The sequence below is a fragment of the Megalops cyprinoides genome, chromosome 9 (assembly GCF_013368585.1).
Source record: "Megalops cyprinoides isolate fMegCyp1 chromosome 9, fMegCyp1.pri, whole genome shotgun sequence".
NCBI classification, from domain to species: Eukaryota; Metazoa; Chordata; class Actinopteri; order Elopiformes; family Megalopidae; genus Megalops; species Megalops cyprinoides.
In genome coordinates this window covers 8,349,803-8,365,291 of record NC_050591.1, presented here as the reverse complement: position 1 = coordinate 8,365,291, position 15,489 = coordinate 8,349,803, and the positions used below count along the sequence as shown (strand labels likewise).

General features: G+C 45.9%; 1 protein-coding gene across 1 annotated transcript in view; it reads left to right on the top strand.

The window, feature by feature from the left end:
* The window catches only part of nxn (nucleoredoxin), a 60,325-nt gene extending 45,155 nt beyond the window's left edge, over window positions 1-15,170 (top strand). The window contains exons 2-8 of the mRNA XM_036537112.1: window positions 1,238-1,355; window positions 2,254-2,387; window positions 4,378-4,478; window positions 4,625-4,731; window positions 6,161-6,340; window positions 6,726-6,850; window positions 14,752-15,170. Coding sequence (XP_036393005.1) covers window positions 1,238-1,355; window positions 2,254-2,387; window positions 4,378-4,478; window positions 4,625-4,731; window positions 6,161-6,340; window positions 6,726-6,850; window positions 14,752-14,934 — 948 coding nt within the window. The 3' untranslated portion in view covers window positions 14,935-15,170. The remainder of the gene's footprint in view (window positions 1-1,237; window positions 1,356-2,253; window positions 2,388-4,377; window positions 4,479-4,624; window positions 4,732-6,160; window positions 6,341-6,725; window positions 6,851-14,751) is intronic.
* The last annotated feature ends 319 nt before the right edge of the window (window positions 15,171-15,489 follow it).

Genomic DNA, 15,489 nt, shown 5'->3' with positions numbered 1-15,489 from the left:
CTGTCCTGCTGTAAGGCCGCTGCCTTTCATGATGCTGAGTCTGAGGTGCTTTACAGCAATAGGCTAAGAATGTTGGAGGAGACATGCTCATGGCCGGACCTTCTGGATCCCCTGCAGCGCTTTGTATGGTCTGAGATTCACCAAGCATACTTTGCTCTGTAATGATTTTGTGCATGAAATCAGGCAGCAGTGTGGTGTAGTGCTAAGGAGCAGGGGTCATAATTGAAAGTTTGCTGGTTTGATTCCCCACTGGGGCACTGGTGATGCACTCTGGGGTAAGACACTTATCCCAGAGTTGCCTCAGTTAATAATCCAGCTGTATAAATTGACAATGTTAACACATAACCTATGTAAGTTGCTCTGGATAAGAGCATGTGCTAAAAGACAATAATGTAATGCAAACCGGATCAGTGGAACAGGCCCTGTTTTGTTTGACATCCTCCTCGGGCTCAAACTCTGGCAGCTGCTCTGTTTATCTGATTGGTTTGTAAAGCCACCCCTCCATCTCGTCCGTAAACATCCATCTCCCTGCGCTTCGCGCGTTGAACTCTGAGTTATTTACACAGTTGTCCTTGCAGAGACGGAAAACAGCCCGCGGTAGCGGGGCAGCGGAGATGCTGTGGCAAACGGCTGTCACATGTGGATTTTGCATTTACTGCTCCTTCGTGTGGTGCTCTGCCAGAGACAAGGGGAAGGAAAGAAATGCGCATCTTGAGCTGCATCCAGCGCTCGGCTTTTTACTGCTGAATCCGCCCTGTGGCTGTGTGATCTTCATCCTTCAGCTAATTCACTGTGGGCGGCCGCCGCTGCTGTTAAATTCAACTGGATGCCTCTCTCAGTTAAATTTTACATCTGAGGCAGAATTTGGCTTTAAAGCTGGAGTTTAAGCTGTTTTTCCATCCTCTTCCTTTATGTTGCTCTCATTTTAAAGCTTGTTTTCTTCTAAATTCAGTCATTCTGCCCGTAACTGCTTCCCAAATGATCTGTGGTGGAGTATCAGCTGACCTATTTGTTGGTGTGTTATGTCATTTCTGGAATCAGAAAAGAGGAAAGTGATAGGACAATTTGTCAAAGTTTAAAAGAAGACTGAACGTTGAACAGTATGAAATGGAATTGAAATGATTTATATCATCTTTATATCTTCACTTATATCATCTTGCTGTCAGTGTTTTTAATTAAGTTTCGTTTCATTATTTTAAATCATTAATTCTCTTTCTCCTTCCATCTCTCTGCGCAGATGAAACTGTGGAACAAGTACAAGGTGACCAGTATCCCGTCTCTGGTGTTTGTGGACGTGGCCACGGGGAAGGTGGTGTGCCGAAACGGCCTGCTGGTGGTGCGGGACGACCCCAAAGGTGGGTACGGGGATCCCCTCGTTTCTTCACCGCCTGCGTCAGTAGCCAAGTAGCCAAGTCAGTAGTAAAACCCAAAGTGAAGGGTTTCAAGTGGCTCCACCGCCCAAGTTCAAAATCAGCCTTGTCATAATCGCTGAATCATGAAATGGAATAATGAACACCCGCTCCACTGTAACACCCTGTATTCATATAAATGCACAGCTCCTGTGTGAGTGCAGAGTTTGTTGTGCTGAGATGAGCCTCATATACAATTGACTATTCCAAGACAGGGTTGACTAAAAGGCAAAAAGGCATTCAAAATGCAAAAAAAGTGAAGGAAATATAATTGGCTACCCTCTCACACAGCTCACATATACAACCTCTCCTTCTCTCTCTCACACGCGCACACACACACACACACACACACACTCTCACACACACACACACACACACACACACACACACACACACACACACACACACACACACACAGCACTGGCAGTGACACACCTGAGGGAGCCTGCAGGGCTGAAAACAGAGGTGTGAAACACACCCTTCTTCCACAGCAAATTACTCTGCTCTTATTCTCTCCGTGTGGCTTTTTATCAAATGCAATTTTATTTCCTCTGAGGCAAGAACACGATAGCTTGTATGATGCTGTTTTTCAGCGGATTTTAAATGTATGAATGACAGCTGAAGTTTTCTTGTATGAATGTGATACCCCATAATTCAATTGCAGGTGCTATGTAAGGGTTCTGTATTTGAGTAGATGGCTGTCACAGACACTGTGCCCTTTTTGTACTGTAATGTGATACACGTGCGCGCGCACCCACACACACACACACATACACACACACACACACACACACACACACACTCATAAACACGCACATAAACACATTATTGTGTTCTTCCCCAGGCCTGGAGTTCCCCTGGGGGCCGAAGCCATTTGCGGAGGTGGTGGCCGGGCCCCTGCTCAGGAGTGATGGGCAGACCACAGACAGCAGCTCCCTGGAGGGCTCCTACGTCGGGGTCTACTTCTCCGCCCACTGGGTGAGTGTGATTGGATCCCCCATTCTTCTGACCATCCCGTCTGCCAATGAGCAGCCTCAGTGTCAAAATCATGAATGAACTCCAGGCCAAAAAGCAGGCCTGAAAAGCAGCTATGTGTGTGGCACTGATATGTGTGCAAAACAAGGAGTCTGATGAGGGGAGTGTGTGGTTCAGAGACTACAGAAGACACTACAGAAGCCTTCTGATCTCTTTGCAAGAGTGTCTTCTAAGCAAATGTACTGCATTTATCAACACTCAGTCCAGTGGCTCCGTTTTTATGGCACAGATGTGTGTAAGGAGCCATTAGCAGATCTAAGCCCACAGTGATCAGGAGGGCTGTGAGCTCAAGCTGGGTAAAGAAGAGGCAGCTTTCAGGGCGAGGCCTGCCAGGAGCATGCTGGGAGGGCAGAGCCATGCAGGGGAGCGTGGGCGGGGGGGCGACATCGTTACCGCTGGTGGGAGACGGGAAATCCTGAGCGGGACCGCCAAGCCTCCACTCAGCTGCCAGACTTCAAACAATCAGCTGTCGCCGATGACGATGGCAGGAAACCTCTAGAATCACCACTGCTCATAATGGGCAGCAGCCTTCCCCGTGCTGCTTATCACTTCCCACTCACTAAACGGGAGTCTGCCCGGGGCTCTGTGATGCCAGTGGCACTGCAGACCCCCACAGGGGCAGGGGGCGCCCTCACACAGAGCCCCGACCTCTTGTGTGAGCTATCCGACTACCTTGCTTCTTTTTTCAAGCCTTTACAGCTCCTAAAGAGGAACTACAAAAGCCATAACATATTTATTTGTAGTAATTTAATGCCATGTTTCACATATTCTCCACTGCTAACTTACCCACTGTAAAAAAAAAAAATAAATAAGGAACGTTCAAGTGTGAAAGGGCCAGCACCTGGTGTCGGTGTCAGCTTACTGGCGATAGGTTCTCTGTTTTCGTGCGAACCTCAAATAACCCTAGACAGGATGCAGTGGGAGTCTTATTTCTTGCCCTCTCCCTACACTGCGGCCTGTACTAGCCCATGGGTATGTGTGTGTGTGTGTGTGTGTGTGTGTGTGTGAGAGAAAGACAGGCACACAGACAGACGTGTGTGAAAGAGAGACAGACAGACATGTGTGAAAGAAAGAGAGACAGACAGACGTGTGTGAAAGAGAGAGACAGACAGACGTGTGTGAGAGATAGAGGCAGACAGACGTGAGGGAGTGAGATTAGCCTGGGTCTTGGGCTGCTGGCATTGTGGTGCCCACTCGGTGCCAAGCTCTCTGTTAGCTGGTGCTGCGCTGGCACCGCTGATCCTGCGGGAGGGCTGGAATGTGCACCGGCTCGAAAGGAGACAGTGAGGTCATCCTGGCTGCGCTGTGGAGTCCAGGTCTCAAACACACACAGATCGGTGTGTCGGGAGAGCATTTCCTGTACGCTCACGGCCTCCTTCTAGAATGGCCCAGGAAACAAAAGGATAATCGTGTTTGTGGTTACTGGTGTGGTTTTGTAGCGCATTAGCTGTGTGGCGAGAATTGGGGAACACACCTAGGGCGATGCTGACCTCAAAAGATGAAAATCTGTCACCAGTTTCACAGTGTTCAGGTGAAACTACTCTGAAGATACACCAAACTTGTATTATCTGTGTGTGTGCGTGCATGCGTGTGTACAAAACCCAACAGAGACCATATGAACTGTTCTTGAAATCTGAATTTGGTTATGTCCATGTTTGTTATAAAATTGTAATGGCTAACATTATATGTGTGCGTCTGTGTGTGTGTGTGTGTGTGTGTGTGTGTGTGTGTGGGTGTGTGTCTCTCTCTCTCTGTGTGTGTGTGTATGTGTGTGTATCTGTGTCTGTGTGTGTGGGGGGGTGTGTATGTGTGTGTGTGTATATCTGTGTGTGTGTATGTGTGTGTATCTGTGTCTGTGTGTGTGTGGGGGTGTGTATGTGTGTGTGTATCTGTGTCTGTGTATGTGTGGGTGTGTGTACATGTGTCTTGGCAGTGCCCTCCGTGTCGCAGTCTCACCCGGGTGCTGGTGGAGTCGTACCGCACTGTGAACGAGTCCGGACAGAAGTTTGAGATCGTCTTTGTCAGCGCAGACAGGCAAGGCATCCGTCCGTCCGTCAGGCAGTCCATCTTCATTCACTCTTTCACCAAACGCACATCTGCACCCCTTCAAGAGCAGACAGAGAACAGCCTGACCCTTTCGCAATACAGAGGAAAACACGCTTCTGTTTGCCGCCTGACAGGTCGGAGGAGTCCTTTAAGCAGTACTTCAGCGAGATGCCCTGGGTGGCCGTTCCGTATTCAGACGAGGGCCGACGGTCGCGGCTCAACAGGCTGTATGGAATTCAAGGTGAGCGCTGTCAGGTATTTACGGTGGATCTGGGGTGTAACAGGCTTCTTGGCTTCTGCACACCTTCAAACTATGTTGACAGAATCGTTGAGGAAAATATAGTGATCTTTATTCTGATAGCACCTTTCCAGCAGTACAGCATAAACAAAACAAAATAATAAAAAAAACACATTACAAGAGAGATTAAAATAATGACAACAGAACTGTAAGGGCACAGGAGATTAAAATAAACACTAGATACTGAAAAGGAATGAGCACAGAAAAGGCTGTTTTGCATTCCACCGCAGTCTGTTTAAGAAATGACACAGCAGCAAACAGCCCTCAAACCTGAGGAAGGTAAGATGGTAATTAGGTTTGCCGTCCCACTTTATTGAGAAGGAGAGTTCCTCTGTTCTCTCTCTCTCTCTCTCCTGCCGAGATCACATGGAGGCTTGCCTGAGAGCTGGCGCTAGCGGAGAACACTTTACATGGCGCTGGTGTAGCGTGATACTCGTCACATACATACTAGTGGGGAAAACAGTCTGGATAGGGAGAGGGAAACTCTCTAGCGAGAGTGAGAGTCTGAATGCTTGGCACACAAGGACAGTGGAGAAACACTACAGGAGCCAGCTGTGGTCAGGACCTCCAAGCTCCTGCAGTCTACCACATCCAGCTCCACCCTGCACTCTCACCCAGCCTAAGAAAAGAACCGGGTTAGTTCTAGAATGTGTGCATGGTCACAAAGAAAGGAAATGAGACAGAGGAAAGTACATTTCTCAATAGCACAAAGGGGAACGTGGGGAAAAGGCCAGAGGTATTCACACACTGCAGGTTTGAGGATAAGAGGCTAATGTGGAGATGCTGTGTATGAAGCGGTGCTGATTTGCTGGGGAGTAAGAATGTGATGTAAAGCTGATGTAACTCAAAGCTTCTTGTATGCAACTAAAGTTGTGCGAACTAATTGCGTGTGACATCATTACATGCTACCAATGTGCAAGCAATGTAAATGTAAATAAGTTGCAATTTCCACTCACATCTTTGCAAACCATGATAACAATTCATGAATATTTCTTTCTGATGTATCTACAGAAAGTATTTTTTCCCCGTCAGCAGTATTTTGTCAGCAGTTGAATAGGTAGATACCCAGATCGTCTGAGTGAATTATTGAGTGAATGTGTTATTATGGATGGACTGAGTGGATTTGGTAGGATGTTAGGATGTAAATGCGATCAATATCTGAGCATTCATTGACTGTTGCATGAAACCAGTTCCACGAGGTTGGATTGTTGCCAACTCACTTTATTTGCTAGTTCATTGCAGAGGGTGTTACATGACACAATGGAGATGCGGCTTTGCTGTGTGTGAATAGCATTATGTGTGAAAGGACCTGTTTGGAGGCTGAGGATGTGCTGGGCCTCGATGCCATGTTGACCACAAGGCGTTCCTACAGGCATCCCCACCCTGATCCTGCTGGACCCCGAGGGGCGCGTGATCACGAGGCAGGGGCGTGTGGAGGTGCTCAACGACCCCGAGTGCCGGCTCTTCCCCTGGCACCCGCGGCCCGTGCTGGAGCTCAGCGAGTCCAACGCCGTTCAGCTCAACGAGGGACCCTGCCTGGTGCTGTTTGTGGGTGAGCAGTGGGTGGGGGAGGTTGCTCAATGAAGGACCCCACCTGGGCAAACTATGGCAGAAGGAACTCTTTCTCAGGTGTACAGACTGAAGTGGGTGGACCCGGTTAATTTTTCTGGTCTGTCATTACGGGTAGCAGTTGTAAAATAACGCCTTACAGAGCGTATAGCTGCAGGTGCACTGTTTTTCCTGCTGCCACAGACTTGCTGCAGCGAGAGCGGATCTGAAGAGGCTCATTGTCTCTAATCTCCCCACTTGCGGCTTCACTCATTTGCCCATTTGTCCGCTCACCTGCTCTCTCTCTTTCTCTCTCTCCCCAACTCCCCCGCCCCGCCTCCCCCCCCCTCTCCCTTTGCCTGGACTCGCCTGTCTCCCTCATTCCCAAGATGCCGAGGAAGAGGAGGAGCTTGGGCCGGCCAAGGAGCTGATCCAGCCAATTGCGGAGAAGATCATGGCCAAGTACAAGGCCAAGGAGGAGGAGACACCGCTGCTCTTCTTTGTGGCGGGAGAGGTGAGGGTGAGGCCTGCGTTTGCTCCGCAGCAGAGGGCTGGTTCTCCCTGGTCTCTCTGTGTGTGCATGCGTGTGTGTTTGAATGTTAAATTGCATGTACAGTGCTGGTCAAGCATTTGGACACACCTGATTAAGATAATGGGAAATGTGCAAAGACATTTTGATCTGAAGACTTATGCTTAAATGCTTGAAATTTGTTTCTTAGACAAGTATAAATAGTGAAGTTGATGCCTACGTAGAATTTCTTTCCCAAAAATTTTTATAGACTTATTTTTTAAAAAAAAAAAAATATTTCTTGGCTACTTTGAAAAATTCTAAAATAAAAGATAGTTTTAATTTTTTTGATACTTTTTGGTCACTACATAATAATTCCTTTTGTGTTATTTCATAGTTTTTACAGTTATTTGACTGGTACTGTATCTGTACGTGGAAACATATGCCATCAGCCTCCTGAGGAACATGTCTATGCTTAGCAATACATAACTGCGCAAAACAAGCCGAGCAGATGTGCAGATGGGGCTCAAGGTGTACCGTCCGGAATTAGGGAGGACGTCCCTCTGATGACAGGAGAAGCCATGGTGCTCTAGCTCTCTGTTCCCCGAAACAGATGTGTTGCTCTCGGCCTCCCCGCCCCCCAGCTGCCGCCATCACCACACCCGCCCTGCCGCACCGGATGAGGCACGAGTGGGGTCCCAAACGCGCCTCCCGCTGTTCCCGCCCCTGCTTCTCAGCCCTGTTTCTGGTCCTGTGGAGTTCGGAGCAGCGCCCTGCTCCTCACTCATCCCCTATCTCCCCATCCCGTGCGCGGTGGCCTCGGTTTTGGGCGCAGCCCGAACATCTGCTCTCAGCATGCACCGCTGCGTGAACGCCTAGCTCCCTGCTGCTCCCACGTCCGACTGGAATCTGCATGTACGGACAGATGGACAGCGCAAAGCGGACGCACAAATGCAAGAACATGCTGACACATACCAAAAGGCGGTAAATCACCCAGGGGGGACGGAGATGGTCACAGTACGACCCTCACACCGGTCTGGAGTATTCTGGAACAAACCTCAAGTGAGCGAAAGAGTTTTTACCGCAGCAAGGTATTATTAGCTCTTGAAGATGTTTGAGGGAGGCTTGAGGATAGTGGCTTTGAGGGACAGAAATTAAAGGGCACAGAAGGTCGCTGAGATTACTCCAAAATAAGCCCTCGATTATTTATAAGACACACCCAGCATTTCAGCATTCTCCACTCCTTAATCAGGGGTAATACGTGGACATGCAAGCATCTTTTGTGAAAGGTTTACGTGATAACTTACATATATCAGTCAACCAATTAATGAATCTGCATTCAAACATTATTGTGCTGAAGTTTAAGACACATTCAAGAGTTGCGGTAAATGGATGTACACATATTCTTATATGTATAGGAAGAGTTACTTCACATAGAAGGAAAAACACTAATATACACTGAACTCTCTAAGGACATTCAAACATAAAGATTTTCATCACTTGATTTTCAAGGTGTGTTATTGAAAAAGATCAACAGGTGAATCATCATCTGTAATTGGCAAACCCATTAGTGGAAGACCCAAAAATGCTGTCTAAGGAAAATTGAGCATTGAGTTGACAGCAGAACTGGCAGAAGGCTCAGGTGCTGTTCTCCATCCATTAACAGTGCGAAGGTCACTCTGTAAATCACAGCTCAAAGGATGTGTTGCAGCAAGAAAACCTCTGTCAAGAATGAGGAACAAGCCTAAGAAGACAAAATATGCACATTTTTAGTTTCTTCATGCGTCAGAGTATAGAAATTCAAAACACGTCGAAGACATTTGCATTGTACATCTTTCTGAAGCGTTCCCAAAAAGGATGCCGAGAGCTGACTTTCATGTAAAAGTCGTAACTACGCATAGACCAGCAATATTAAGATTCCATCCACAACAATCTGCTCGGCCTTGATCCCCTACCAGGCTGACCCAGGCAGGGGTCAGTGCCCTCGGAGAGCAGAGTCTAAACATTCCGCCTGCCCTCCTCCTCACCTGCCGGCAACACTGACCCCAGGGTCAAAGGTTATGTAAACGAGGGGCCGCCGTCCCCAGCCTAGAGTGTGGGAAAGGACCACAATGTGATGTTAGAGACATGATGACTCTTTGCATTTGATTACTCTTATGGGCAATGCAAGAACAGACAAAGCTTTATATTTACAAGTGCAAAGACACAAAAGGTGTCAGAACAACCATATGTACTGATATCACCAATGTTACACAGAGAGATTGGATACTTCCACTAATAATTGCATGTTTTGTTTTTTTTTTGTAAAAGCAGCCTCCAAATCAGCGTTTGATCTAGTCTTCATTCACTTTGATGACACGAGAGGAATGCTTGCTGGAGAATTCTCAGGGGTTCTGGTGCTTTTTAGGGGGTAGTTTTGAGCACCCTTCCTGACAGAAAGTCCCTAGCTCCTGCGTGTTTCTGGTTTTTGCTGCTTTACATCATTCAGAACACAATTCTTCTGCTGGATTGATTTTGTGTCCCCTTCAGCATTTCTCTCTTGACCTGGATCTGTGCTTTTGATCATTATACAGTCCCTGGTAAATAAAGGACACAATTAAAAAGACAAATACCACACTAAATAAAACCATTATCCACAAAGATTGAGCTTATTAGCACAGGGAAACTGAGTTTTTTTTGGAGGAATGTCATGGTGTAGATTGACTCACATCTTTCCTCTGATTCTAAGGGCACCAATAAAATATAAAACAACCCCCGAAGCAAAACAGATCCACATCAATATTTGAATGGATGATGCTCTTCTCAGCGTGAGCTATACCTTTTCGGAACCAAACGCTCCGCTGATGGGCAGGACTTTAAAATTCAGCGTTTGTTTTTATCTGACCACAGAACACAATCCCCTGGGTTATTAAGATGCAGTCTGACAAATTTACACAGCGTCTTTGTGCTTTGTGGCTTCAGTAGTGGCTTCCTCCTTTTAACTCTTCTGTGAGCGTCACATTCATACAGCTGCTGATGAATAGTGGTCTTTGTTATCCCATCATAGACAGTGTACAGATAATACAGACTCCCTTTAAGGCAGGAAAAAACATCTAGTTCAGTGGTTCTTAACCTTTTTTGGGTCACAGACTAGCTCCTCAGAAAAATGCACATAAACATAAGGCCAAAATTTTGCATACAATTCATTTTATTGCATTGAAAATTTGGAGGATCCCATAGTCAGAATAAGCAATCTTTGCAGACACTTATGTCTCTTTCACTCATGTTTTTTCATGAAAAAATTAATGGCCACTTCCTTTCCTTTTTTTTCTTGTGTTATACTCTGCCTCACCTCACGTCGCTTCGGATAAAAGCATCTGCCAAATGAATAAATGTAAATGTAAAATGTAATGTAACTTCCTGAAGAATGAACTAAATCAAATGAAAATGAAATGAAATGCAAGAATTTTTTTATCCAGTGACCCCTGAGCAGTTAAGAGCCCCTGTTACCCTGGGGTTTCAGTTGGCCTCCTGAAGCACTTCCTCACAGCTTGTCATTCTAAAATAAACAGCATCCTGTTCCCAGTAAGGCAGTGACAGCCTCAGTCGGCTCAGAGCTTTTGGTAATGGACATTACTGTCAAAACTGTTAAATTTTATATGATCATGAGGTGTGATAAATCTAATAATTGATTTTTTTTTCTTATATGCATTTGTGCATTCCTCTGTGTACTGATCAAGTATACTCAGTACACTCTTGAGTGCACAATACTCAAATTTAAGATGATTTCATCAACTCCTGCAAAAATATCACACTTGAAATTGTTGAATAGATTAAATTGAGTATGTAAAGCACATAATGACAAAAAGTATTAGTTTTAAACCGTTGATGGCTGCCTTTCTTTTTGGGTAGGCACTCAAAATAGAGACTGAAGGCATGTTAACACACTACGGATGCTTATTTCTGTGACTGGTGCAATCCGCTCTCTAATGTGAGGTGGTTGTGATTCGAGATCCTGAGCCCCCCCTCCCCTTAGAAACACATCATTGTGCAGCCCATAATGTCCGCGTTAGAAAGCCTATTGTCTACAGAATGTCACAACGCAGAACCTCAATTTGTCCAAACCGACCAATCAGCAGAGGCCTGCCTCTCTGGGGCCGGGCCAATGGGAGGCCGTTGTGGTTTCAGGCCTCACCTGATAGCCGTGGCGGAATGCTACAGTGATACAGCACAATGGACAGAATAAACCAGACACTGTGCGATCCGCGGGGTTCGGTAAACATACACGAGCCCTTATCACGACGGTGACTCCGGGTTTGTGCAGGGGGGCCTTTTGTCTTTTTTTCTGTTCAGCCGGGGCTCCTGGGGGCTGGACCTGCATGTCTCAGTGTTGGAATGGCTGCACCTCATGAAGAATGGTTTACACAAGGTTAGCTGCCTCACAAAAGGTGATACCTGGGTTATTGCCACGAGGAGAGCAGCCAGAGAGATTAGATCTGCCCTTATCTGGGAAGCTGGAAAGAGCCCCCTCTACCATTCAGCACTGGTTTCTCTTATTTCACCTCCCTCCTGTGAGACTTTCTTTGTGAAACTGTAAAATTAGTTACCTCGGCTTGGTTAAGAGTTTCATTTTTTTCTGGGATTTTTCCTGGGAATACAATAATATAGGTGATATGGCTTAACATGAATACTGCTCAGAAACCCTTCAGTAGATTATTGTCTGTATTCATTTTTATTCACACGTAGCCTAAATCAGCATTTTCCCCCTTTGAGAATCATCCAGCAGAACATGTTATTGTGCTGTTGCACAGAACAGTTAAGCTACTTGGCAGTATTCCTGTCCCTGTCCCACTATACTGAGATGTGTCTGTGGTCAACAATGTCCAAAAACCAGAAATTATTATCAGCAAGGCCTAGAAACGGGCTCTCTGAGCTTCATACTACTTTACTAAGTCTCTTTATTGGGATGCCCTTACTATTTTATTCACTCATACAATTAATTTAAAAATAAACATCACATTTTAGTGTTTTTATTTATTTTTGTTAAATATAGTTTTTACCTGTTTTGACTGTCTTAAAATACCATAGTTAATTTCTGCACCCATGGTTTGGGGCTAAGATACAGAGGCTAGCAATCATGGAAAAATATTTTATCATCAGTGGGGAGCGGGTTAGCCCGATTTTAGCATGTCCGATATGTTTGCATGGCATACATGCTCTGATCACACCTTTCAGGTGGCATGCCACTCTTGGGTAACACTGTACCAAAGAGGAGCATTGTCCCAGTCAGCAACTGGTTTAAATTAACTGATCGAGGAGCATTGTCCCAGTCAGCAACTGGTTTAAATTAACTGATTAAATTAACTGGTAGGCATTAGTGCTTCTGCTGTTTGTTTTATTTGGTGACAGTAGGAATGTATGCTTATCCACTTGCCATTGTAGTGATGATTTTCACGTTTCATTCACAGAGAACAGTTAATTCACTGTTGTTTACATGTGGTGTTTTTTTTTCCCTTAATATACATTTATTGTCTGTCAATGCACACTTCTGGGTATTGTATCCTGGAGTATTTTTATTTTTAAATCTTGGCCATACATGAAGTCCATGCAAATATTGGTTACGTGAATTCTGACAGCAACATACAAAATTGATTGTGGGAAATTATTTGTAATGGCCTTGTTTATTCTGTTGTTGCTGTGGTAAAAAGCAGCCAGCACACCATGTGCTTGATTTAAGTACCACAGCTTCTTGTCACTGTGTAGGGAGAAATGAAATCATGGCACTGTGAGAGTGAAAGACTGAGATTTTTAGTCATACTCAAGCCTACCTGACAGTGCCACCTGGTGGCCATAAATGACACATGTGGGACTTTTCAGACGACCAGACTGTGATGTCCCTGAGCCTGGGGGAACACTGCCGTTTTTTAAGGAAGTTAAATAGAGATGGCACATGTGGGGGTTAGCATCTTTTGTGTTAAGCAATGCTGGCATAGACCAAGACTATGTGCAAGACTGGAATAGACTGAACCCTAGGTGAGACAGGTCTAGATTCAGCAAATGCATAGTGGTTCTACTGTGCCATGGGTGTCTCAAGAATGTATCCCTCATGGATACATTGGTTCTGTTTCCGGATGACGATTGCTGTGTGTTTCCTCCCACATAATTACTAACCCTTCAGTGTTAATGTTTGCTGAGAGGCGCGTGCACGTGCATAGTAGTGTTTTATGGTGTGTCTGTGCCAATTCCTGTTGCCTGGGATTGCAGGATGTAATTCACACTCGTTAAGGGGTTAAAGATTAAGCTGGGCCCGGGGCTGGGAATATGAGGCAGGGAACTGGATGAGGGGCTTTGTAGAATGGAGAGCTAAGGATCCTTTCTCAAATACTTTGGAGCATTTCAGAGCTCAGTGCAGCTTGTTGCATGCTGGATCAATCTAGTTTTTCACAGTTTGAGAGGTAGCGCTGAGTCCAGAGTCTGTTTTGACAGCGAGTACTTCCCTCCGAGCTGCCTGTGGGCCCTGTATTGTTATCACAACAGAGCAGTATGAGTAAGTGGAAGGACACAAAATCTCAAAATGTTGGTTTGTGTTGGTTTTGGAGCTCTGTACTACTGTTTTAAACTATAAAATCAGCAAAAAGCTCTGACAATTAGTGGAGTGCCTAGGGGAACTGAGGAAAAGGAAGCAATTGCTGCAATTTAGGCAGCCACAGACAACAAATGAAATCAGGGGAGGGTAACAATGTGGGATGCATTCAGGTAGTGGAATTACTTCAGGATCAGGACTACAGCAGAGACCTTTTTCAGATGCAGTGTTCAGGAACACACAGGTATGCAGCATTTCTTGTGATGGCTACACCTGGCCCCACCATACGTGTGAAAGCAATGGAAGATTGCCAGAGGCTCTGAAGGAGACCGGGACTATAAAGCACAGCAAAAGGGAGACAATTTCCTTGCTTTCCCCCCACCCCCAGGTGCTTAACAACACCCCCTCTGAACAAGAGCAGACACCATCCCCCTTCCAGCACGCACACTACATTCAAACAGGGCGAAATGTCTGAAATAACCCAGCCGAAGGAGGGAGGAGGAGGGAGAGATGTTATCGTGCCTCCTCTTGGCTTCCCTCTCACCAGCCCAGAGCTCCCATCACAGTAGGGCGTGGCACACGCTCACAGAGCATCTGGCATCCCTCCCTGCAGGAGGCAGAGGAAGAGAAAGAGCTCTTCGTGTTCTCTGAGCTGAGACAGCATTCGTACGAGGCTGTGCCGGAGTCCCTCAGCTTTGCACGGCTTGTTGCTTTCAATGGCACTCCGCTATCCAATAAAAATTCCCAGGGAGACTGTGCGGTGAGGAGGAGAGAATCAGAACATGCACCTCGTCATATGAAGATGACACAGCAGAATGCTGAGGAATGATGCACAAAGAAAGATGCAAAAGCCAGCGGCTTTTTAGTCACATTTTTAGTCATATTCACAGCTTAGATCACACACTGTCACCACATCACAAAACAAGCCATAGATGGTTTAAAAAGGTAAGGGGAAAGCAAAAAGAACACTAGTTTGAGTTAAAGGCACTTGGAAGTAATTTTTTCATCCAAGCTTTCCTGCTGAATTTTGAAAGTACACAAACAGGGCTCACCAGCTGGGTGAGGCTATGTGTCATGTAACCTTTTAAGTAATCAAATGCATTGATATCATTGGCTGAAGTATTGGTTCTACTGACTAGTATTACTGCTATTACTACTTTACTATTTCTACAAATATTATTGTACTATTGTATAATTCTGTTTCCTTTTGGTTCTGTATTTGGATGAATTCATACTGGGAGTATACCCCCTTTCTCCCCAGTAGTTAAGTAAATGTCTGTTGTCCTGCGGGTTTGTGTACTGTGTACTCTGTTTACATTATGGTGACTGTCATGTGTGTACGCAGGACGACATGAGCGACTCCCTGCGCGATTACACCAACCTGCCAGAGGCGGCGCCGCTGCTCACCATCCTGGACATGTCGGCCCGTGCCAAGTACGTGCGTGACGTGGAGGAGATCACGCCCGCCGTGGTGGAGGAGTTTGTGAGCGACTTTCTGGCCGAAAAGCTCAAACCAGAGCCAATCTAGAAATAGAGTGAGAGAGCAAGAGAGAGAGACAGACAGACAGACAGACAGACAGAGAGAGTAGCAGCCCAGAGTGGACTGAAACCCCAAATTCTCTTTCTCCCCTCCCCCCCCTCCTCCCCCCTTTACAGACTTCATCACTCCTCTTCTTCTTCCTTCCTGGCCAGACTGTTAAAGCCAAACCTTTGTTGAGAATTTTTTTTTTTTTTTACTTTTTTTTATGTCCTCTTATCATGAAGTGCCCCCCCCCCCCCCCCCAACCCCACCTTCCTCCTGTGGTGCCTTGCATTGACTACAGCCTCTGCAGTAAAATAAGGAGGAGTTCCCACACTCCATTCTGTTTTCCACCCTGTGGGAAATTGCTTTTCCTTCTTTTTTGAGATTGCATCATAAGATTTTTCTCCATCACAGCATGAAAACCACACAGTGGCCCAGTGGACTAAAATCTGAAGTGTATTTAGTTCTTTTTTGTTTGTTTGTTTGATAATTGCTATTGCTTTCATTTGGTCATTTGAAAAAAAAAGTGTCACTGCCTTCAAATGTTTCGACTCGCCAATT